Source organism: Chelon labrosus (genome assembly GCF_963514085.1).
Source record: "Chelon labrosus genome assembly, chromosome: 3".
NCBI classification, from domain to species: Eukaryota; Metazoa; Chordata; class Actinopteri; order Mugiliformes; family Mugilidae; genus Chelon; species Chelon labrosus.
In genome coordinates this window covers 10,023,941-10,049,943 of record NC_140339.1, presented here as the reverse complement: position 1 = coordinate 10,049,943, position 26,003 = coordinate 10,023,941, and the positions used below count along the sequence as shown (strand labels likewise).

General features: G+C 40.7%; 1 protein-coding gene across 1 annotated transcript in view; it reads right to left on the bottom strand.

The window, feature by feature from the left end:
* Window positions 1-429: 429 nt before the first annotated feature.
* The window catches only part of adamts7 (a disintegrin-like and metallopeptidase (reprolysin type) with thrombospondin type 1 motif, 7), a 97,246-nt gene continuing 71,672 nt past the window's right edge, over window positions 430-26,003 (bottom strand). Inside the window, exons 21-24 of the mRNA XM_084541124.1 lie at window positions 24,326-24,499; window positions 22,659-22,805; window positions 20,439-20,601; window positions 430-3,547 (exon numbers count right to left, since the gene is read on the bottom strand). Coding sequence (XP_084397250.1) covers window positions 3,387-3,547; window positions 20,439-20,601; window positions 22,659-22,805; window positions 24,326-24,499 — 645 coding nt within the window. The 3' untranslated portion in view covers window positions 430-3,386. The remainder of the gene's footprint in view (window positions 3,548-20,438; window positions 20,602-22,658; window positions 22,806-24,325; window positions 24,500-26,003) is intronic.

The following is a 26,003-nucleotide window of genomic DNA, read 5'->3' as shown; positions in this document are numbered from 1 at the left end:
GCTAGTTGTTAGCCAGAGCTGACAGATGTCTATCAAAGGCGGAGTGTGGTTTAAAAGAGTGTGAAAGGACGTGTGTATTGGAACAGAAGTGTCACAGGTTTCTAATCTGCTGCTTTATTTCTAAAAATGTAAAAAAAAAAAAAAAAATTATGTAGATTTGTCATAATAATTAGCAACCTTGTTTTTTTTTTTGCCCCCCTGGCTGCATGCACATCCCAGACCCATCTATAAGGACTGTAATGTAGTTGTCCATCAAATGCATAACAAAGCAGCTGGAAACAGTAAAAAAAATAAAATAAAAAAAGCCCAAGTGTCTGCAGACTTCCCTCAACTTGTTTCTCAAATAAAATCTGCAGAGTTCATGTCAGCGTGTAAAATGAGGACTGCCTGATGTCCAGGAAGAGGTGGGGAAAATGAAGAGTGACTTTGATTGGCAAATCCGTCTCTTGTTATTCAACATTTGACAGATATAGCAACAGTAACTGAGGAGAGACGGGTTTATTCTATCAGCTCAGTTGTGGCTATAATTACACATGGATTTAATTTCGAGATGTAAAGCTGAACATCTTTATATAACAATTAAAAAAAAAGATCATCACCGTTTCAAAAACAACTATGCAGACAATATAATAGACAAGGTGTTTTTAATTTACTTTTAATACAAATTAAATGTAAATTACATCTCTGCATTACCAAATATTCAGTTATAACTTATGATCTCTAACCGTGTGGGAAGTAACTACACTTGGTTCATGTATTGCTCGTGTATACAGTTGCCGGATAAAGCATGTACACGTGTTGCTTCTATTCCCCTCATCTCATGAAGGAGCTGTTTCTTCTTCGTGACGGAAAAAAATATCAGACATTCACAAGTTTGTGGAAATCTCGGAAGATACGATGGCACTACAGCTGCCTCGACCGCACTGCACTGTGAAGTCACATTTACGTTTCTGAACGGCACATGAATAAATATCAGTGCCAACAAGGAATCTGAATGCAGGACAGGGCATAAAGGAGTCTGATAACAGAAAATAACAATTCAGTATGACTGGAAAGGATACAATACTACATAACCCTATTCTTTAATACATCTTCCCTCCCAGATCTAATGTGATATGATGCAACATGACGACATTTTTTATTTATTTCCAGCCAAATCATACAATACTTTAAAAAAACATGAATTGAAATGCTGAATTTGACTCATATTTCTGTCACGTATTACTCAAGTAAATAAGGCACTGGGCCTGCCAATACCTGACCCAACCTGTCTGGAGCCTGTGCGGCCTCTAGCACCAAGTATTTCCTGCAGCTTTTTTTTTTTTCTTTCATAACTACACATTTTACTTTGTGACTTCCAGCTAATACGAGGTCGGCTGTTACATCACTGCAGAGTGAAGCCAATATCGAACAGTAGATATTTAACAGTCCAGCTGACCGTTTGCTAAAGCCCTCGTCTGAACAGCGTTTCCCAGATCTAAGGTTTATACTCCTGCAACGAATCCACGCAGAACCTTCATCGCTGTTGCCCTTTAGACTTAATTCGTTGTCAATATCCTCTACAATGGCCTCTCCGCTTCTCTGACAGCAGCAGTTTAGTTATAGGCAAAATCAATTCAACGGCTCTCATGTGACATGTATACACCGATTAGGCATAACATTATGACCACCTGCCTAATATTGTGAGGGTTGCCCTTTTGCCTCCAAAATGATGTTATTAGTGGGGGCCTTTGGGTCCTATGGGTTGAGGGGAGGGGCCTTTGTGGATCATCCCACAGATACTTGATCAGTTTGGGATCTAGTGAATCTGGAGGCCAGGTCAACACCTTGTGCTGTTTTTGTGTGTGTGTGCCTGTGTCAGGCTGCATCCTGCTGGGGATGGCTGCTGCCATCAAGGAGTGTCATTGCTATGGGGTGGGGGTGCCTGGTCTGATCTAGGTGGGTGCTACGTGTCTAAGTAACATCCACATGAATGCCAGGTCCAAAAGTTTGCCAAAAATTGTCACAAGATGTTATTTACTTCCCCTGGTTTTAATGTTGTGGCTGATCGCTCTAACTATGGTGCCGTTACTATTCTGCCCATCACTGCATAAAGCCTACCCAAACAATTTGACTGGTCACTCGCCATAATGAATTCCATCGAAGCGACTCCAGACTACCTACAGCGTACCTGTGCCGTAGAATCCAACGCAGAAGTATAAATCAGTTAGACTATGAAGTTTTGGATGTGTGAGTTCACATGCAACTAACTTATTTTTATTCATGCCCAGCACACCCACTATATAATACCCAGCCCTGGATGGCTGCACACGACTGACTTCAACAAAGGAGTAATACGTTTGATAAATTTATCGGTTAATCATAATCCGTAAAGCCTATTTTCTTGCAGCATCAAAAGTAGAAATACACTGTTGACAGAAGAATGATGCTAATCTGCTTATTGGTAAAATAAAATAAATACCTCCTCCACAAATCTCCTGTTAAAGTGAGTTAGTTTGAAACATCGAAAAGTCAGGCTGACATGGAGTTCAGATTGTGGAGCTAAAGACTGTAATAGTTTCAGATGCAAAGACTGAAGGAAGTATTTTAGTCTACTTCTGTATGAAAGCAAATAAACTGCATATGTGCAATGGTGGACAGATGTAGGATTAAAGGATAATTCCAGTTCATTTCAACTTGTCTTATTTCTCATTAATGCAGTGAATGTGGACCATGTTAGCTTAGAACCCAGGGCAGAAAGCACAAGCTCCCTGCCTCTTATTTACATAAATAACTTAAAAATATATATATTTTCAAGTTTGTCTGAAAGAAAGCACAGAAAGTAGCGATCAGGACGGGGCTTAGCAAATGGTCAGTTATTTAAAAATCCCAAGAAACATTTATGCACCACTTATTTTTTGCTTCAAAACACTTGTACCACATGACACATAATAAAAAAAAAAAAAAAAACACACACACACTGCAAGCTGTATACAGTCTGTTTTGACCTGTACAGTGTTTGCTTCTGTCAGCAAAAGAAAAGCATTGTACCAACCATAAAGGTTAATGAGTGGTTTGTCTAATAATGTGTAAAAATGCATCATTAAGCATTGATAGGAAAACCTTTATATATGCTACAAAGAAATCCTGATTCATAAAATATGTAGTCTAAAAAGTGCAAACAAATATTTACAATCCCACTTTTCTTTGTTATATTTCCAATTAATTTCACCTCTGCACATTAACCTAATCAGGACAAACTTGCAAAGTTTTGGAGCGTGACTCATTTTTAATTTGTGATAGTGAAGTAATCAGGAAAAGGCTCAGATTGTTGACCTTAAATGACGACTTATACCTCATCACCCAATGCCACGATCAGCGTCCGTGCAGATGAAGCATGCCGGCGGTTACTCTGTTGTGCCCCTGTGGAGAGACGTGCTGGTGGAGAGGAACTGCTGGCTGCAGGTTTTGCAGCACTGCGCTTGCACGTTGGGCAGGAGGCAACGGCCGAGCCAGCGCAGAGTCAGACAGAAGCGGAGCGTCAGCCGGTCGCGAAGACATGCTGCGCCTGTGCGGGTGACGGGGAGACAGAGGTCAGATGCATACTTCCAGCTAATACGAGGTCGGCTGTTACATCACTGCAGAGTGAATCACGGGCACAAAGTCAAGGCTGTGAGCCTCTGAACGCTTGGCCTTTTATCTGAACAGTAGCAGATGTCCCTTCGATGGTTGTGTTCGTGGTTCAGTGCAGATAATCTTTAGAGAACTACTTAGGATTTCTCATGAGGACTTGTAGAAGCTAAATAAGCATGGCAGAACAACTGTCTCTGCATTTTCTTCACTTTCGTTTTGTACATTCTTTTACAATCGATGACAACCCATCAAGCAGGTATAAATAGAAACAGACACCCACAGAGTTCACTGCTCAGAGGGAAAAAGACCAAACCAGACATAACTATGATGAGTAATTAGTTATGACTCACTGGACTGCATCCTTGGAAAATCTCATGCTATGTAGTGACAGTTATAGTCTGACATCAATTCAGAGTACAGAAACAGAAGTACAGAGGAAACACAAGTACACGTGAAGTAGTAGTTTTTCCTGGTATGGGAGGTAATGCTGGCTCCAGGAAAAATGCACCGTGTGCACTCTTCATTGCTAGATCATTAAATATCAACAACATGTATCATTTACTTCCAGGAAAATGATTTGGTTCGCGTCAATAAGTGGCTGTTGTTGAAACTCAGTGTACATATACTCTTGCCATAGGGACAAAACAGAAAGGTATAAAAGCGGTGGCGGGTGAAGGATTCATATGCAATTATGTAAAAAATAAACAGAAGTTTATTTCAGCCAATTAAATAAAATGGCAAATGTAATGACAACAGGTGAGGATCGTTAATATTCTTTTGCATGTGTGAATGTTTCCCTTGTGCTGTACTTGAACTAAAAAAATAATCCAGGCAACAGACAAAATCTATAGTCCTTGTTCTGTGCAAGCATTGTTTATTCACGACTGGACCGGACCTCAACAGTTTCAGTCAAGGACACTTTGTGAGTTGGGACAAAAGAGATGTAAAATTTAAAGTCAAGACAATAATCTTGTAACATTTGTGGTGGTCAATCCAAAACACTGCTCTTATATTATACTGAGGTACAGCATTTAGTCCAGTGATTCTTCTTCTTTTCCTTTCGGCTGTTCCCTTGCCCTATCCTGTTTCTTCTTCTCTCACACCAACTTTCTTCACGTCCTCCATCACTAAATCCCTAAACCTCCTCTTTGGTCTTCCTCTAGACCTTCTTGCCTGAAATCTCCAACCTCAGCGTCCTTCCACCAGTATATTCACCATCCCTCCTCTGAACATGTCCAAACCATCTCAACCTGGCCTCTTTATCTAACATCATCTCCCAAACATCTCACGTGAGCTGTCCCTCTGGAGAAAACCTCAACATCTTCAGCTCCGCCACCTCCAGCAGTCCAATGGTTCATCAAAGATTAATATGTTTCATACATTATGTAGGCGTAAAATATATCACGCACAGACAAGATGACATATACAGTTTTGTTGCACCACTGTTGCCGTTATACGGTCTTCAGACCTATGAACCCCCATGAATGTGAAGAGTGGTATATTAGCTTAATTCGGGTGACTTTAGAAAGCAGCCTGACTCTAGTCGCTCCACACTGCTTAGACAGGAACCAATTTAAAATTGAATGTCATGATAACCAACATGGACAGGGGAAACAATTGAGAAACAAAGTGATGACCAGAAATACAACCTCTGAAAACCAGTCAAGTTGCAGGTTGCATCTATGGCCGTCAAATCTCATTTACAGGACTTTCAGAACATTAGTGTCACAGTTAGGTCGACCTTTTTGGATATTGAATGTCACCACGTCATTATTTTATACCATCAGATAGATGTGTGGGTTCTCTCCGGGTACTCCGGCTTCCTCCCACCGTCCAAAGACATGCTCGTTAGGTTAATTGGTGATTCTAAATTGCCCGTAGGTGTGCATGGAAGTGTGAATGGTTGTCTGTCTCTCTGTGTTAGCCTGGCGACCTGTCCAGGGCGTACCCCGCCTCTTGCCCGATGACAGCTTGGATAGGCTCCAGCCCCCCCACGACCCTTCACAGGACAAGCGTTTACAGAAGATGAAGAAGATAGACGTGTGAGATTTTACCATAATTGGCTAATTACCTCCTGAGTTATGGCCAAAAATATGTTTCGTAAGGCCACGGTGACCTTTCCTGTTTGAGTCCAGAAGAACGTTTGTACACTGTACAAAATCCAGAGCAATTATATCAAGGACGAACGTTAGGTTGCCGCAAACTTTGACTGAAATCTGCTCTGAAGTTTACCGTTGAGGCTGAAACTGAACATTTGAGCAAAATTTGAAGAAATAAACCCAAGAGTGTTCAAAGATTTTGCGATCACAAGTTGAGTTATGGCCAAAAACATTTTTCTTGTGAGGTCACAGTGACCATAACTCCAAATCCTAATCAGTTCATCTTTTAGTGCAATTGTGGACCTACGTTTACAAGTTCACGAGTTGAGACGCCTTTGCAGATATTTTCACCATTTGGAAATGATAAATGAAGATGGTAAGTTCATATATTCTGATTTAGTTGTATGTAGTTTTCCTTGCAATCATACATCTTTAAAGCCTGAGGAACATGTCAGTATTAACAAATGGCTTATTCTTTCATCATGCATCTGCTTTTCCAACAGTTACCTCGTCGTTAGCTTGCTAAACTCGGTGGGTTCGGGATGCTTGTCCTCACAACTTGAGGCTGATGTTAACACTGGGGTTGCACATGAAGGCAGCAAGATGCAATCCTGCAGAAATGGACCTCATTATTATACTATTCCATACTTCAGTTCACGATGCTTCAAACCAATTACCTAAAGAAGGCAAACAGCGTGCAATAATATGATTTGAAAAGCTGGTTGATAGACTTTTACAAAAAACACTTGTACACACAGTTTGTCAATCAGAGCATTGTGCTTTATGATCTTTAAAAATGGAGCGGAGGCATGGAATTGAAAAACCAGTCCAGACAGTAATACGTGTGTATGGGCTGTTATTTGCATTTCCACGCTTCATCAGGCATTTGCTGTTTCAGAGCCGAAAGCTGTTGTTGAAATTAGCTCACTGTCTCCTCCTCCTGAGTAGCTAAGGGGGCATGGGGGCGAGTTAGTTTCACCACCTGTCCCGTAGTCTCCCACAGGTCCCACTGTGGAGTAAATGAGGAAAAGAGATGAAAAACCAGCCCACAGTTTCCTGTTGGTTTGGGTCAGCATCGGCTAATGGCTTTAACAGACTGTACTGTAATCTTAAATGTTAAGTGCAATCGCCAGGGAGAGTAATTAATTTTAGGAGAGAACATTTTCCCTGAGTCATTCAAACCCTTTAAATCAAGACGGAAGTTATGTCACTGGGGTCTTTACAGCCTGCTTATGAGGTTTGACATTTTCATGATCAGATATTTAAATGTTTTTGTATGTAAATCAGGAGTCCCTAAGCTGTGGGTTATCGCAGGTAGCAGATGGCTCCTAGTGAAGGCATCCCTTTTAGAGGAGATACTAAATAGAAACTATTTTATTGATGGAATAAATAATCATCCACTTCACAGTAAATATATGTACAAACTGACAAAGTCACTTGAAGGTGTTGCCACTCAGTAGGAGTACTCCTCATTTCACAGTCATGATTATTCAGAGCATGTTCTTTAACTATATCTTCACCAGAAGAAAATTACAGTCTAGGGCGGCTTGCACCTCCTCCCACATTTACCTCCTCCTATCTCTTTTCGACCCTGTTTCACCTGGGCAAACTGTTACGGTTGAGCTCCTCACCGTTATAGGAGCATGTCTCTGATCCTACCTGTTGTCCTGATTAATTGGACTTGTGCTCCTTTCCTTGTTTCTCGTTCCACCGATCACGCTGCCTGACTGGGCTTCTTTGCACGTCCCATGCTCCAATCAAGCTCTGCATCCAATTTATAACGAACCTAATTTGCGACTCGGTGCAGCTGTGATTGAATGTGAGCGGCTCACCGAGAAGAAAAAGGGTCTAATCAGCAAAGATTTCCACAGTTCTCTCTTTGGACCCATTATTAAAAATCTTTACTGCTCACCAGGGGAAGGAAGAAGCTCCTGATTGAAGTAGTAGCTGATAAAATGTTGGCTGGCCTGCGTAATTGCTTAAGTCTGGGCCAGTCCCCAGGTCATTCAACAGGAGTCTAAATTTAGCAAATAAACACAAAGTTTAAAGCAGGTAACCGCTCACACGTAATCACAGAACAAGCAGCAACAGGATGGCGACAAACAAATACAAACTGTAAATTCAAATTTGTGGTGTCTGTCAGATCAACACTAATTTTAAACAACACACTTATTCAGACGTTTGATTTTGCACCAAAACAAATATAAGATCTGAGCATGATGGGCTGAGGAAGTCGCGTTGGCACTATTCCACATGTCCTCAACCTACTGAAATCTTTGAACCACTGCTCTCGAAACTGGAGTGTGCAGGATTTCCAATGTTTCTCAGACCAGAGAGACTCTGTGATGTTAAGTGCGGTGCAGAGGTCACAGCTGCAGTTCAGTGCACAGCATTTCCTGTGTACTTTTCATCTTCTATATACCCAATCCTTTACAGTAAACAGCAAAAGGGAGAGGGAAAAGGCACTGCTGCAGTGGGTAATAAATGCTTTTCCTTCACAATAACGCGAGCTTCATCCTTCACCCTACACATTAGTGTTTGCAGAGGATGTGGCATGGAGCGCATTAGCACGGAGTAAGGGAGCTGTAGGTTTTAATCATATCTACTGACACATTACCCAGCTATGATGTCAAGGCTCTGCGGTGTCCCTAGTTTTGCTGGTGAATCGGCGGTGGATGAGTTGGTGGTGAGTAGCTGTTCAGGTTGAAAAAACAGTGCAAGAGAAACAGAAGTGATGAAACTAAACAACAAAGTTCAGATGGTACACAGAAGGCTCTTCTCACTTTTCGTCTTCATTCCATCTGAACATTCAAATGCATTCAAATATTTCCTACAATAAATCTACATTGAATAAACTGTAGACCCACCGATCAGCATGACTCAGGAGAGGCCAGGTCTGTAGAATAATTCCTTGCCATAGACTGTATAAATATGGACAACGCATCCCCACCTCCTTGCATTGGCAAAACTAACGCTATATACGGACGTCACTGTCTTGCGTGTTCGGAGCCACAGTCTGTGCAGTACAGTCTGAGAGTGGAGCCACGTTATCAATTATCCTGTTATCACGTTATCCCACACTTCCGCCAGACTCACTCGCGTTTTCATTTAATCAATATGGCGCTCTGCTCTACCTCCACGAGTTATAAAGAAATATTGGATTAGACACTGTACTTATTTATTCATTTATTATTGGGGCCACTTCACAGAGAGGTTGGCATGACAACTCATCATGAGACCACATCCTGTTTATACAGTGTCAAATAATTAACTACATGGAAACTTATCAGAAAAAATGGACACTTGCGCATGCATCAGTATTATACTAGTATTAACTACCTAAAAGGGCTTACGACCCATATTGCATGTGGCCACCAGGGGGAGCTCTACTTGCTTTGGCTTGACTTTAGAGGAGCTGTTGCATCTCCATTTTTATGTTGTTAGTAGTAGCTCTTATGGTTTCCTGGCAGAGTTCTTTGCAGAATGTTTGTGTCAGCTGCCTGTAGGCCGTAGCCTTGGCGGCATGCTCAACTTTTTGGTCCAAACAAAAGCGTCAAGGAGTCATGTCACAGCCAGCCTCTGTTGCTGGCAGTTCTTTGATGTCAGTTTGGCGCGTCCGTTAGGAATCTGCTTGTCGATTAAACTGTGAAGTTTATTATTTAGATCAGTTCAGCTGCTGGAGAGTAGATTAGAGTTTTGCTCTCGTCTTCAAAGCCGTCCATTGCTGAAAGTTGTCTTGTAACAGTAAAGCATGTGGCCCGAGGCTCCCCTGCGCTGATGATCTGCAGATGAAGAGTAGGATGAGCTCGCATAAACTTTTCCTGACTTCTTAACCTTTCCATGTACCATTACCACAAAATAGTACTGAATTCTGATATTTAGATTCAACATCTTTAAAGCTGCTGCCTTTCTCAGTGGATCATAACGCATTTAAATATTCCCCACCACAATGACTACTTATCTGTAAAAAGATATTAGATCATTATGCAGACAAACTCAGGAGTGCTACATTTAAATAAAGAATGTAAAATATAGAGAGACAACATCGAGTGCTTGAACTGAATTGTAAATTTATGTCAGCGGCTGACAAATGTTTTAACTTCTTAAATTGATTTTTCTTTTGTTGTCTTGTACAGAAACCTAAACTTCCATGACTGTTTAATGATTTAAAATACAAATGATAAAAATGAAACTTTTGTCTCATCACAGGGAATGTAACTTATGAATATAGTCATATCCTGTCTGAGAATACATTAACTTCTTTCAGTTTGCAGGAAGGGCTGGTCAAATCCATACTGCTTTGTGGAGATATATGATAATATATATGATCTCTCTAGTCCCACTGAAGGTTTTAGGAACTTGTATTATATATGCATTATTAAAGCAAGTCTAATGATTCCATCACCTGTTATTATTTTTTTTAATCTATGAACCATATAAGAAAAACATCCAATGAATCTCATTATCTCCAAACGTTACATCACCGCTAAGCTTTGTCTGCACTTTGGTTGTTTGAGACTTTCGGGGTTCATGTTGGCCATTTGTCTGCTTGACCTTCTTCCAATCTCCCCTCTATCTTTCCCAGACAACATGCACACTGGATACAGAACGCATCACTTATGTCAAAATGTTGCCACAGGGAAAATCACGTGTAAAAGTCTCTTTTCAGCAACAATCAAAGCAACAAAAATAGCGCATTGCCATTAGAGCTCTTAAAATTCAGCTTCACTTTCATCTAAGGGGATTTATTATACTTCAGCATGTAGACTGCCTCAGTGTGGTACACAAGAAAAAAGCTTTAGCCTTGAAAAAAATACAGCTGCTAAACGCTAAAGAAAGATGCTTCATTGGCTCCCCTCTTCTCTCCTTCAGCAGATATTATCATCTGCCATTGTAGATACTTCAACACTGACTATTTATGGCACAGTACATCAATTTGTGGCTTTGTTTCTTCCATGAGCAAATTAAATACTCTGAAGAGTTAGAGTTAGAATAATGCTCGGCATCTAAATAAACCATTTAATTTCCAGTGGATGCAGACAGAACTCAGAGCTGAGGGTCAGGTGTCCAGTGACCTCACAGCTGTTGAGGTTGCAGAGGGAGACACACGGGGGCAAAAAAAAAAGAGCTTAGTTAAAAAGTGTGTTTGGAGAAGCATGTGTATTGCCTGTGTGAAGGATGAACTCGCATCAGTTTCATCTTCTCCTCCTACTTATAAAAAAACTGACTTAGGCTTACCAGTGTGATATTAATGACCTGCAGACTTGGCATAGTGTCTGGCATACAAAAATGGAAATAAGTCTTGGCTTCACACAGCTGAACACGAGGTCTTACACGTTTTCTGTCAAACCACCTGTTTCACACTCTGAATTTGAGTCACAGCTAATGCCCCTGCAGCCTTCGGTAGTCCACATTTCACAAGAGGGAGGTTGATTAAGGCAGCTTTCGCCTTACAAACCCTCAAAAAAGCATGAAGATACGGGGCGGAGCAGTGATTAGCTTGCCATATTTCATCACACTGCAGCAAGTCATGCTGACATGCAACAGGACTTTACTAAATTGCATCAATGAGTGATGATCCTCTCTCATTACTGTCCATATAAAATACATTTAAATGAGAGGGAGGGTAATAACTGACACTTCTGGTTAGCCTTTTGTGTGGCTGAAAAGATTTAGATTACACATATTCTACATACGACAGATAAAATGAACTTCTGTTCCATCTCTTTACATTTCAATCACGTCTGAACTCCTCTTAGGTTAGAAACGTGTCTGATCTGCATCCAATTACAGTCCTGAACATTATCCTTTGTGACATAGCATCAGAATGGCTTTGAATTAGCAGCTGTCCATAAGCTGTGATGTGGGCTGATGTCTGAAGTGATTAGACGGGAATGCCACAATACACCAGAAGAAAACTGGCTAATTTGTATGCATGGAAATGCATGCCAAACACACTGTACATGGCTCTACGTGCAGTGTAAGTATTGATTCTGCATTCTTCCCTGAGTGTCGGCGGGTTACAGTGCAGCAAAATAAATGCCATTAGTTTGTGATTCAGTGTCGACTGCCTCAGTGTTGTACACAAGGCAAAACTTTAGCCCTGACAGTCTGTCTTGTCCAAAATGAGTGTTTGATAGAATACAGCAAGGTTTGGATAAGAAAACAACAGTTGCAGCTGAATACTCAGCTTCAGAAGGTTCCTGACTGAGGGAAAGTATCAGAGCTGCAGCCATCATAAAAGCTCAGATTCTTTAAATGCTAAGGTGCCCCCCTGTGTCTCCTCCTACAACCTCAACCGCTGAGAGGTCACTGAAGTCCTGATCCTGAGCTTTGACTTCTGTCTGCATCTGCTCACCACTAAATGGTTTATTTACATACCAAGCATTATTCTAACACTCTACAGAGTATTTTAGTTTGGTGTAGAAAGAAACAAAGTTGCCACAAATTGATGTACTGTACTTTGCCATAAGTAGTCAGTGCTAGAGTCTTGTGCTTTGATATTTGTCACACAATACCTTTATTCTATATTTTAAAAAACATTAAAAAGGGTAAATTAACTTAGTTATGATAAGCTAGTTAAGCATAGCCTCTACTGCATATAATATCAGTGGTATAGTACTATATCCAATTCACTTTAACCACTGACTGCACACCGATCAGAACATACATCTCTGAAGCAAGTTAAACTGCAGTATTTTCACAGATGTGATTCAGTGGCGAGGAGGACTAGGGAGGCACAATCTGTGTAAATATTCACTTTTACAAGTAGAACATACACTGATCAGCCACAACATTAAAACCACGGACAGGACAAGTAAATAACATTGACCATCTTGTGACAATACAATGTTCTGCTGGGAAACTTTTGGGCCTGGCATTCATGTGGATGTTACTTAGACATGTACCACCCACCTAGACCAGACCAGGCACCCCCACCCCATAGCAATGACACTCCTTGATGGCAGCAGCCATCTCCAGCAGGATGCAGCCTGACACAGTCACACACACAAAAACGGTTTAGGAACAACTCAAAAAAACATGAAGAACAGCACAAGGTGTTGACCTGGCCTCCAAATTCACGAGATCCCAAACTGATCAAGTATCTGTGGGATGATCCACAGTGCCCCCTCCCCTCAACCCATAGGAGCCAAAGGCCCCCACTAACAACATTGTGTTGCCAGACACCACAGGACACCTTCAGAAGGCCCATGTCCATTCTCTGATGATTCACAACTGTTTTAGAGGCACGAGGGAGACCTACACAATATTAGGAAGGTGGTCATAATGTTATGCCTGTTCGGTGTATATTAAGAACCCTCCGTGACGTTACCTAAGGGTTTCCAGAAGAACTGTTTTGAAGCTCAATGTTCCTGCCTCTGGCCGTTGCATCTACCAAATGAATGACTAATTCAAACATCGTGAGAGAGGTGGTGCATGAATGCAGCCGAGGGAGATGGGCGACACTTAGGCACTTTCAGACATCGTTATTAATTAATGCACGAAGCAATACATTTTTTGAATAACTGATTATCATTCATTTGAAATCAAAGTGGTAATATATTCAGTCAAATGTGTGAAGCTTCCATCTGAGGACATGTAAAACACCTCGGTCCCTGTTCACAGCTTCTCTTCTTATTTTACTGAAAACTAAGGAGAACATCTTTAAATCAAGCTCCTAAAAGCCTAATCCATGAAAAATGCTACACAAGTATAAAATGTACTCTGTGTAACGCTAAATACTATTTGTCCTGTCTTAACATAAACAATAGTCTAAACATGCGAATACAATGCGAGCAGAGCATGGCTTTAATTAGTTGAATTGTCCCTCTGACTTTAACATATTATAAAGCAATCACTGTTCAGTTGTGATAAGCGGACTAACATTCCACCATTAATACCTTTGGGAGTTAATCCACGATGAAGCGTGCGCATGAATGTCTCTTTAGACTCACACACTACCTTCACAAATATCCACTTCATTACTTGGATGTATCCAGTACAATCAGATCTTTACTGCGGGAACAAACCAACCAGACTCCGTGGTTCAAAAGTTTTGATGAGAGACATTCATACATCTCGCTGTCCTTCGACCAAACTACCTAACTTTATTTGAATAGATCAGACTTTCTGAGTCATAAACCTACGACCTTAAAGTTTTTATCAGGATATTACCGACTGAAAGGAATGGAGGTCATTATTAAACCCATCCATTATTAAATCTGAATGTATTTTTTTCTTTAAAAGAAAAAGTGCTGATGTCTTCTTCTCGAGAGGTGGAATGTCTTAGTATAAAAATGGACGTCATGTGGCCTGCTGAGTGAAACTTTATATGCTATTGCTTTGCAAAAACCATGACTGGGCATTAGTGAGCCTTAAATTCTCTGAAAATCGTTATGTTTTCTTTTCAGTCGACATCAGATGGATCAAAACCGTCTGATTCTGATTCACGGCAGTGTGTAACTATAGTCAGACTTCTGGATTCAGAGTGCCCGGGTCGTTTGCTTAATGAGTGAGATTTGTGTAAAAGCATGTGTGAATCTATCTACAGACGGACGGATAGACTGATGGGTACTGTAGAGCCTCCTGAGACAATTTGGCTTGTTATTGACGCAATGGAAATAAGATTTAATTAAACTGAGCTGAATTAAAAATTGCACAAATCATCAAATGTATTGCTGCTTGTTAAGCTGAATGTACGCACCACGGTCCGCGGTATGACTGAACGATTACCAGCCTTCGGTTGATAACGGGGAGGGGGAAAAAGAACCTTTGCAGGCATCTGATTGCTCGCCGAGAGAAAAATAAACAAATGATTAACCACGGAGGAAGGGTCACGAACGGAGCCGACATGGCCAGCTGTTTGCAGCCACGTTATCACACGCCACAAATATTTACGATAACACTTTTATACCTCTGTGACTTCAAAATGTCAGCAAAGCTGGCATTCAGACTCCAGCGGGCTGCCCTCTGAGGAACACTGATTTCACATCTGATGTATAAAAACAGAAATGCCACTGAACCGCTATGGCCTACATCACAAAATGAAATGAAATTGTGCAGGTGATGTTTGTTTAATTGCAGAATGTGCACGTATAGGAAGGAGCTGCACAAGAGATGGACATGTTAATGTGGTTATATTTGTTTCAGGTGTCAGGTGAAGCCACCATGAATCACCACATACACCATAATAGATTCAACCTATACACCTAATGTCTGTGAAGGTTCTCAGTCATCCAGGTCATGGTATATCCAAAAAGACCGGATGGCAAGGAGAAGGAGCAAAAGCACATTAAACGGGCACTTAAGACATGTGGATCTCCCAACTGGGCCTTTCTAAAAGGCTTAAAAAGATACCCCAAAAGGGACAGAGAGGAGGAGAACAACAAAAGAAAAAACATCGTCATCCCGTACGTGTCTGGAGTGTCCGAAAAACTCAGGAGAATTTTCAGAAATCACCGTATTCCAGTTTATTTCAAACCAGGAAACACACTTAGGCAAAGACTGGTCCACCCAAAAGACAAAACACCCAGGCAAAAACAGAGTAATGTGGTGTACGCTGTTCAGTGCAGTGAGGAGTGTACAGATTTATACATTGGGGAAACCAAACAACCCATCCATAAACGCATGTACCAGCACAGGAGAGCCAGCTCATCAGGAAACGATTCAGCGGTCCACCTACATCTGAAGGACAAAGGACACTCCTTTGAAGATAACAACGTCCAAATCTTAGCCAGAGAAGACCGATGGTTTGAAAGAGGAGTAAAGGAAGCCATCTATGTCAAACTGGAAAAACCTTCACTAAACAGAGGAGGTGGACTGAGATTTAATTTGCCATCTATTTACAATACAGTTTTAACTTCTGTCCCCAAGAAGTTTCAGTCTCATTCACACCTTGACACTGGAGCCTCTGACGGACAAGAGTCGTTAGAGAACCATTCATAGGAAAGAGGACAGGGACAACACAGTCCCCCCCTCCACTACAGGTAAGTACCCAGTCGTTAAGGGAAATTAGCTGCACCAGTTTCTGGTTATTAGCATAACAAGCAAGTTTTTTCAGGAGGAGTTCCTATTTAAACCTCAGATTTCCCACCAGTCCACCAGAACTGAAGAAGCTACTCGGATGAGTGGTGAAACGTCTTCTGAACAAACTCTACAAGTCCAGTTGCCTTTTTAAACCTTTTTTGGCTATACACCTAATAAACTCTTGCTGGTTCATTACGCACACTAATGCATTCTAACATAACAGTCCTGCACGGAATCTTATCTTCATGAAGGTTATGATATTCAGCATTAATGTTTTCAAATAAAAGAGAGAGCTGTTGATTCAACTGCGTTTTCATTTAATTGGCTGTATTTTGAAGCACTTTCTAACCGTATTGTTTTGTCCTGACACGTTTCTATTTCTTTGACAACCCCGTTACAGTCAGTGGGCCAGGCTAAACAACAAGTACTTTTGCATTTAATTCAGTACAGTTTGTTTACATGGATGCTAGCGTATGGCTAACAATCAGAGTGATACCCCTGTCAGAATAAAAATAACACATTTTACCACCTCAATTACTCACCTCAATGTGGAATAAACACATTCTTTCTATGCATGTTTACCCACGTGGAGTAAACATTAGGTAATGTGATGAGTGTCCAAGCAGAACAGGAACCTGGAGGTGGACAAACAACCAGTTGTTTGTTTCATTCGGTGTTGTTATTAAAGTTGGGGGCGACAAAATAATTCTTCTTCTTCTTCTATTTCCCACAGAATTGAAACTCCACATTGTGCAGAACCACTTTGCACATCAAACAAAGCTCTGTTCTGACTGATGTCATGACATCATTTAAACACATGTATCTTATTTCATTACTTAATTCGGCAACCATGCAAACGGTTAACGGTGGATTCATTTAAGTTGGGCAGAGGAAATATTGTCCATGTAAACATAGTCATTGCTATTCAAGGCAACTGAGTCAACATAATGTATTGGCTCACTGGTGTACACTGATTTGTTAACAGAGGAATACACCGACCAGCCACAACATTAAAACCACTGACAGGGGAAGTTAATAACATTGACCATCTTGTGACAATACAGAAAGAAACTTTTGAACCTGGACGTTAGTTAGACATGTAGCACCCACCTAGACCAGACAAGGTACCCCCACCCCATAGCAATGACACCCCTTGATGGCAGCAGCCATCCACAGCAGGATGCAGCCTGACACAGACACACACACAAAAACGGTTTAGGAACAACTTAAAAAAACATGAAGAACAGCACAAGGTGTTGACCTGGTCTCCAAATTCACTAGATCCCAAACTGATCAAGTGTATGTGATGATCCACAGAGGCCCCCACTAACAACATTCTGCTACCAGACAACACAGGACACCCTCAGAAGGCCCATGTCCATTCTCTGAAGAGTCACAACTGTTTTGGGGGCACAAGAGAGACCTACACAATATTAGGAAGGTGGTCATAATGTTATGCCTGATTGGTATATGTATACTATAATGAAACCGGAATATCATACTCTCTGTAGCTGAAGTGGTGCTTTCAAACATATACGGGAGGAAAAATAAGGCTCTATTGCACAAATGGGAGACACTTCTAGACATTATCTTCAAAGAGCCATACGAATCAGAGACACACTTCAATTTTCTGCAAGTAAAAAAATTGAGGCTAACAACCTAAATCAGAAGTGGAAATGTCAGGCCATGAATGATGTGTTTCAAGAAAAAGAGGAGACGTAGTCTGTAATTTTCCTGCTGTGAATGGTTGCTTTGATCGCAAAAGTCTTCTTCTTCTCTATCCAAGACGGGGAAAAAAAAAGTTCCAACTCGTCTTCTGCGTGCCCGGTTAACAAAGAAGGGCTTTGAGGCTACTGTAGTCAGCCTTTCCACTGGTCTCGAGATGTGGCATCACATCAATGCTGCTTTTGACGGCCAAAACTCATATCTGTTCCCCGTACATCCAGACATAATTTCAATTACGTGGTCTGGGCTGAACTGTTTTCCTCTTTATTTCTTTATATGTTTTATAAAGTGTTAAATTGTTGTTATTGTTACGATTATTGCGATTATTCTAAAGGCTGAAAAGGAACAATCAGTGACAAATGGAGGATCAGTGGATCAGCGTCATTCGCATCTCTCTTTGTGGTTCGTCCTTAGTTCCAAGGAATTCCAACCATAATTCACGTTGACAGCTGAGGTAAGTGCTTTTGTTGTGTTGACATTTCAACCAACATCATCGCTGTTGTGCGTTTACAGTCACTGTCCATTCAACAGCGGTGTGAACTGATTTAATCCCAGCCTGTATCAGCTGAGATTTCACCTTCAGCTTATTGCTTTAAGGTCTGACCTTCTCTCTTCTGTAAATTACATTTTCAGATGCACTCACTTGACACGTGGATCCGTCATCATTCCCCATATTACGGTGCAACTAATGAAAAATATCAGTGGACGTGAGGACTCTGGAAGGAGGAAGTAAGAAACCAATACGGATCGGAGGCTCTTTGAGTATTTCCTTTGGGTTTCACGATAATAAACATAGAAATGAAAGGTCCACAGGCTAGAAGGTGCAAGAAAGTCCATTAAATCTGAAGTGCCAGCAGTGGTCCTTCTCACGGAGTCTACAGGTACGACAACTGGTCTGGGAGGCTGATATTAAATGCAATGCTTTGGGCGTCTGAAATTCTGTCCTGATGATGGAACAAGATGTTTAGACATTGCCTGATTCTGACACGAGTCTGTACCAAGTTACAGGGCAATGCGTTCAACGGATGAATGAAAATGAAAAACACAAATGTTAACTTACCGGAGCTAAAGCAAAAGTCAGAGCACAGTCCACCCCTAAGTCAGTAGGAGTCATCCTCTGGAGACTTTCTGCACTACATTTCATGGCAATCCAACCAACACTCCCATTGAGCAAATTACAAATACCAAACCCCTGCACTGTGAAGTAGATTTATTTATTTTTTTCTCCATTCTTAATCTATCAATAAATGTTTATATTAGTCGATTCAAAGCTTTGCTAACTTACCACTAAAGAAAAACCACAACTTCTACCATTAATCTTTCAAACCTTTTACTCCAACATGTTCTGATAAGACTACGTGTTTGTGTGGCGGATATGCCGGGTCCATCAAAATGTTTGGGAAGGCTTTATGTGGCGATGGACAGGTGCGTAACAGCGACGTAGACACAGACTCATCAGGCATAACATTATGACTACAGGACACCCTCAGAAGACCCATGTCCATTCTCTGATGAGTCACAACTGTTTTGGAGGCACAAGGGAGACCTACACAATATTAAGAAGGTGGTCATAATGTTATGCCTGATCGTTGTATATTCAAAATATAAAATTCGGTTACAGCTTTTTACTAAGAGAATGCAAAAACATGGAAACACATTCCTCAAACTGTATATGTAACGTTTACAAAAGCATAGTTTCAGTGGAGGTTTTTTCGCTTTGCTTGGCAATGCAAAGAATAAAACACCACAAGCACTAACTAAATGCTGAATTAACTCGCTCAACATTTAGTCCATCTAAGGAGCATCCTAGAATACCAGAACACAAAAAAAAGGATTGACTGTCCAAGACAAACCAGGCATGTGTTCTCCTTTGAAAGGTCTTTTTAAAAGTGAGGTGAGGCTCATACTTCAGTGATTCTCAAGTGACCCATGAAACCAAGTGGCTTATGAAGAACCACTGCATTCACCTTTCAAAACTCAATTTATATCCCATGAAATAGGCTTTCCTCTCACGATAACATATTTCACAAAAACCAAACGGGAAGCTGAGAGGTTTCTGTCCGCTCTATCTATTCCATTTATCTTTTGAAACGGCTAAACTGTTGTGTTTCTTTGAAGGAGAGCTTATAACTGTCTCTTCTCTGGCCTTGCCTTTGGCTGAAAAACAACAGCGCATATTTATTCACGTATAGAAATGGATATAATCTTAGATATTCAAGTTCAGCTCAACAATTTATAATGTACTTTATAATGTACATATTCAACAGGCCCACATTGTGCTGAAAAAAAAAAATATATATGAGTATGTTACTTGCAGTACTGAATTAATATGTTTTATACAGGAAGAGCTCAGAGAGTAAAAACAACATGAAGGAGGAGGTGTTAACTGAAAATTAATTGTTTTAATTCATTCTTTTATTTTTTCCAGGTCTCCCATCGTACTTAATGGGATATGCATGATACCAGACAATTGGAGAGGACATTTCATGAAACCTGCACCGATTCTCTAGTTTATCTGCCATTATATTTTCATTTAACAAACACAGTCCATCTGTCCTTTCACCTGCACCTACAATAAATTTAGGGGCTACCGTTAATCTAACCTGCACTAATTTGCTGTGAGACAACAGTTCTGACAAGTGAGCTACTGTGTCACCCTTTAAATTTACATATATTATATATATAGCGCCAGCGTTCAATAAGAACAACTACTGATGCTGCCAACAGAAAATACAGTACAATACAAATTCTAAATACAAATCCCCTCCCGCTGCCCAATCAGGAAAAACAGTCTGTCTGCATGCAGTCCACAAGTGCTCTCAGCAATCAAGATAATCACATTAATGACTAAATAATCTGCCACTACTTGATTCTCTTGGTTCAAGATGAATAGTGAATTAGCCAAGTAATCTAATATAATATAAACCAGATAAACATGTCACATTAAACGGTTCCTTTACGTCTTGATGTACTCACCAGGGGGGGCGCTGTCACACTCCTGCGTGTTACACTTTTGGGTGCTCTCGGGCTGCGGCTCGTGGTCGCACTGAGCTTGATCCACTTCCTCGTCCGTCTCAGCCTTTGTGTTGACGCATTTCATGAGTCGATGCTGTACTCCACCTCCGCAAGAGGCTGAACACTGCACAGGGATATTGGGAATTTTTTTATAAATGTTTATGGAAGTTGACGGTCAAAACTCAACAAACTCAACTCTGCTCATAGGCAAACTGAGACCAGCGAGCCATACAATAGGCTCAATGTGCAGTCACCAATGCATGATGGACAAAACTAGACATCATTTAAATTTAACAGAGCTAAAACCATTGTTTTGGGTTTGTCTACACTTTATTCTTCATTTTGTTCATCACTGAATGAAAGAGGGAGAATCTGAGCTGACAATTTCCAGCATGGGAATTAAAAACAGCAACTTTTTTTCTGTTTTCTTTTTTTCCCTGGAAGTTTAATATTACACAGAAAATGACTGTACGTTTGCTTGTGTTCAGTGACAGGTCAAACGATGCTGCCGCCACTGAGGCGAGAGTGTGACAGAAGTAAAGACGGCAGGACGGAAGGATGTGTTGAATTTTTCCAGGTGCGAGTCAATTAAAAAAACGTCAATACTAATTCTAAACACAAAAGGTGAATTTGACGGTTCAGTGCAAACTCAGTCACCTCGAAATTCTTCACACACATGCTTTTGTCCTCAGAGATTCTTCAGTCACTGGTTCCAATCTTCATTCATCCAGTCAGTTTATCAACGTTCTTTCTGCGGCTACTTCAGTCGATACGATCGCTTGTCTTTTAACTATCTTTGTACGCGTCTCCCTTTTTCTCCAGCCAAGGTATATAATAAAGAAGTATACAATAAACATACAGCATTGTGCTCGCCTACTGCACAACAGAAATGGTTCTCATCCTTTTCTTCCCCAACCACAAACGCTAACAAGGACATCCAAGGTGACAGCCTCATCTGAAAGTCTATTATAAATCACCTTCATCACTTTGCATGTTCATTTACTAAGTAGTTCCTGTGTAGGACGCCGTGTTTATGCCAGTTTATACAGTTATTCTTCAGTGTTATCTGACCTGGCTACACTTGGTGTAAAGTGTGGAATTAATCACAGGATTTCCTTAAAGTCACAAACACTATATTCATTATTCTGAACAGGTTATGAGCTTTTTAAAATGAATAGTGGACATGGAAATGTATTCATAGACGCGCATACAAGTTAATACTGAATTCTAACAGATGCATTACCTCATGTTTAAGTCAATGACAGGGGTGTATTCATAAAACAGTGTATAAATGTCAGGTGTGTGAAGATTATCAGTCATCAAGGTCAAAGTATTTGCAAAACAAGGACATATCAAAGGCAGCCGGACTTGTTTGAGTTTTCTTGAAGACATTTCATCCAAGTGGCCTCTTCAGTTCTGAACGACTGGTGATGAATCATGGTTATTATTTCAGAACATCTGTGAGTGGCGCCCACAGGAAACTCTACATTACTTAATGTTCCATTACTGATTTGAGTTAGATGATGACTAGTAATGACAGGAGAAGTAAATAACATTGATCATCTTGTGATAATTCAGTGTTCTGCTGGGAAACTTTTGGACCTGGCATTCATGTGAACATTACTTGGACATGCACCACCCATCTAGACCAGACCAGGCACCACCACCCCATAGCAATGACACACATACAAAAACGATTTAGGAACAACTCAAAAAAACATGAAGAACAGCACAAGGTGTTGACCTGGCATCCAAATTCGCTAGCTCCCAACTGATCAAGTATCTGTGGGATGATCCTCAGAGGCCCTCATCTCATAGGACCCAAAGGCCCCCACCAACAACATTGTGTTGCCAGACACCACAGGACACCCTCAGAAGGCCCATGTCCATTCTCTGATGACTGTTTTGGAGGCACAAGGGAGACCTACACAATATTAGGAAGGTGGTCATAATGTTATGCCTGATGAAGTGGATAGAAGTGGAAATATCAGGCCATTAATCATGTGCTCTGTGAGTTTGGGTTGGCACTACCAAAAAAATGTTCCGAATAAAAACCTAACCCCCCCCCTGTAGTCGTTTAGAGTTTAAGAACATGGATGAAACATCTTCAAAAAAAAAAACTCAAACAAGCCCAGTCGCCTTCGATTCAGATATAATCAAGCAGGCTATTGTGCAGCGTACCTGCCCCCATGATCCAGAGTGCCACTGAGCGCAAGGCTGGCTGTTACACGACTGCATGTTGCTAGGCTGAAGGTCCCGGTCGCATTGATCGTCTTCTGGGCAGGTGACAATACGCTGCTGCTCACCTCCTCCACACACCTCAGAGCACTGAACAATGCAACACACACAAGACCATTATTTCCAGATACAATATTATCTGCATGCTGTATATGACGGCACAATCGTAGTTATGATGTGTATGTATTTGTTTTATTGAGGAGCACGACCATTGTTGATAATATTGTGCTAATTCTGATCTCTTCTGTTCTATTCTGATATGTAAAGTCCTTTAGCCTTGATTGAACGGACTTGTTTTTGTACAGAAAAAGAAACTGCATTAATTTAGACTATCTCAAATATATCCCTGAATGTCTTTTCTAACATAATGAATGTGGAGGCCTCACCTCCAGATGGATAATTCATCAAATGTGACCGTTTCTTCCTTTTTTTATATATTTTTTTTAAGATAACTGTTGTACGGTCATTCAGCTGCAAACACGATAGGTTCTCAGAAGTCGCACGGCATGTGACAGTGACTGACTGCTAATCTCAAGCTTGTGTATGTTTTTTTTTTTCCCCACATACAGCTCTGAATTAAACCAGTCAAATTTTAAGATCCTTTTGTTGGTTTATAAAGCTGTTAATGGTCTTAGTCCAAGCTATTTATCAGATTTGCTCTCATCATATGAACCTCTTAGAACCCTCAGGTCTTCTGGTAGTGGCCTTTTAATAGAACCCACACTTAGAACAAAAACCCACAGTGAGGCAGCCTTTTATCACTACGCCCCCGTCTGTGGATCAGCCTGCCTGAAGACCTAAGGGCTGCAGAGAATACTGACATTTTTAAAAGCAAACTCAAGACCTACCTTTTCAGTTTGGCTTTTAATTGAATCTATTTATTTATTTATTTATTTATTGACTATTTAAAACTTTGATCTCTTTTATTGTTTCAGTAGTTGGCATTTTTATTCTGTTATTAACGGAATTTTATTGCTTTCTTTCTTGTGTACCTTTTAGCATTTTTAGTATTTCTAGTTTGTTTGTGTCTTTTCTTCTCACTTTGTGCTCTTATGTTTTATTTCATTTCTACTACTTTGGAGTTCATATTTATTGACTGATTTCACCCTGCTGTTGTTGGTTTCATACAGCCTCTGGTGTTTCTCCACCTACGATAGCTTTTCCACGGCTCTTGCTCTTGTTTTAATGAACGCTGTTCTTATTTGTAGTGCTTCGTGGATTGTTAAGTTGTGTGTGCATCTGTGTATGTGTGGGTGTGTTGGGGAGGGGTAGGGGGTGCAGGTGGGATTACTGTATAAAGCACTGAGTGACATTTTGTTTGTATGAAAAGTGCTACACAAATAAAGTCTGATTGATTGACTGATAGGTTAAAATGTGTGCAGTGATATAAAGAATAAGGAATGATGTTATGTGATGGCTATCAGTCTAAAAATTATTTAATTTGAAAATATGTGGGGGATACTTCTTGCAGTCATCACACAGAATAGAGAGGCAAACACAGTGAACAATGACCTAAAATTGAGATTTTAACATCCAGCAAGTTGTCAGATAACACATTTGTATATATCCCAATTAGAAACAAGATTTTGCAGAATCACTGCATTTCTCACCTGACCCCAGGACGAGGTGTACCAGTCAAGACAGGGCTGAAGGTTACAGGGCATTTGGGTTTGAGGCCTGGAGGACATGGCTCGGCAGTGGAAAGGTCGCAGGGGCCGTTGATCCCTCAGGTCAAAACACTGGACCTCTCGTGATTTAAAGCCGCCTTCACAATTTTTGGAGCACTGGGAAAAGACACGGAACAACTGTTATTCAAACAGCATCAGCTGCTGCTGCTTGCAAGTGTCCCATTAGTCTAAGGGAGCATGATTTGCTGTGTGGTTTTAACCGCCAAGCTTTACATTTAGAATTTGTGAACTTAAAAGAGATATATTAAACAACTGCTATCCCATATCAATAGAATAAAAATAAAAGAAGACATTTCATTTTAAGGGACAATATTGCTATTAATGTGAAATTAAATGTAAGACGTGCGTTGTGAATTGCCACTCGGCAAGGAGGAGTCTGCTCTAGCTGCACAGAGAGGAGTCATTGTAGATAAATATTACAGTGGGCAAGAATGGCCTCCTGTTATAGTTTTTATCACAGTGGAGCTGAAGGAGTCTGAACGCACTGTTGTTTGACCGCTGGGGTGTGTGGGTTTTGTGTAGTGTGACATCCTTCTCTCCACAGCCAACTCTTGAGCCTCAAGTACAATCCCTAACACAATGCCGGCCTTCTTTATTACTTTTTCAGTTTCCTCGAGTCACCCAGCAGATAATAGCAAAGAAGACTGGCTGGTGGAAGGTGTGCTTTTGCATATACTACTGCACACACTTTAAAACAACCCACATTTCCACAATATTTAGAGTCTGCTCTTTGCTGTCCTGATGAAGGAGTAACAAAATGTCCAAACATGCCTTTGACTAACTACATACTACATATACTATAACAAAACTGCATTTATTACAAGAAAATTTATCACAATTCAGGGCAGTTTTGTACCTTGTCCAGAACAGTTTATATTTACAGTTGCTAGAAAAAGTATGTGAAACCTTTGGGATTACTTGGATTTCTGCATAAATTGATCATAAAATGTGTTCTGCTCTTCATCTAAGTCACAACAATAGACAAACACAGTCTCTCCAAGAACTAATTGGAGCCAGGAGTCAGCCAAGCTGGAGTCCATTCAGTGTGAAGAGATTGGAGGTGTTGGTTAAAGCCGCCCTGCCTTATAAAAAACACACACAAGTTTTGAGTTTGCTACTCTCAAGAAGCATTGCCTGATGTGAACCATGCCTCGCACAGAAGAGCCCTCAGAAGATCAAGAATTGTTGACTTGCATGAAGCTGGAGAGGGTTACAAAAGTGTGTCTAAAAGCCTTGACGTTCATGTGTCCATGGTAACACAGATCGTCTACAAATGGAGAAAGGTCAGCACTGTTGCTACTTTCCCTATAGGCGTGGTCGTCCTGTAAAGATGACTGCAAGAGCACAGCGCAGAATGCTCAATGAGATGAAGAAGAATCCTAGAGTGTCAGCTGAAGACTTACAGAAATCTCTGGCACATGCTTTTTGTTGACATATCTACAATTAGTAAAACATTTAACAAAAATGGAGACATCATGGAGGAAGCCACTGCTGTCCAAAAACAACACTGCTGCACGTTTGAAGTTTGCAAAAGCTGGATGTTCCACATCACTACTGGCAAAATATTCTGTGGACAGATGAAACCGAAATGGAGTAGTTT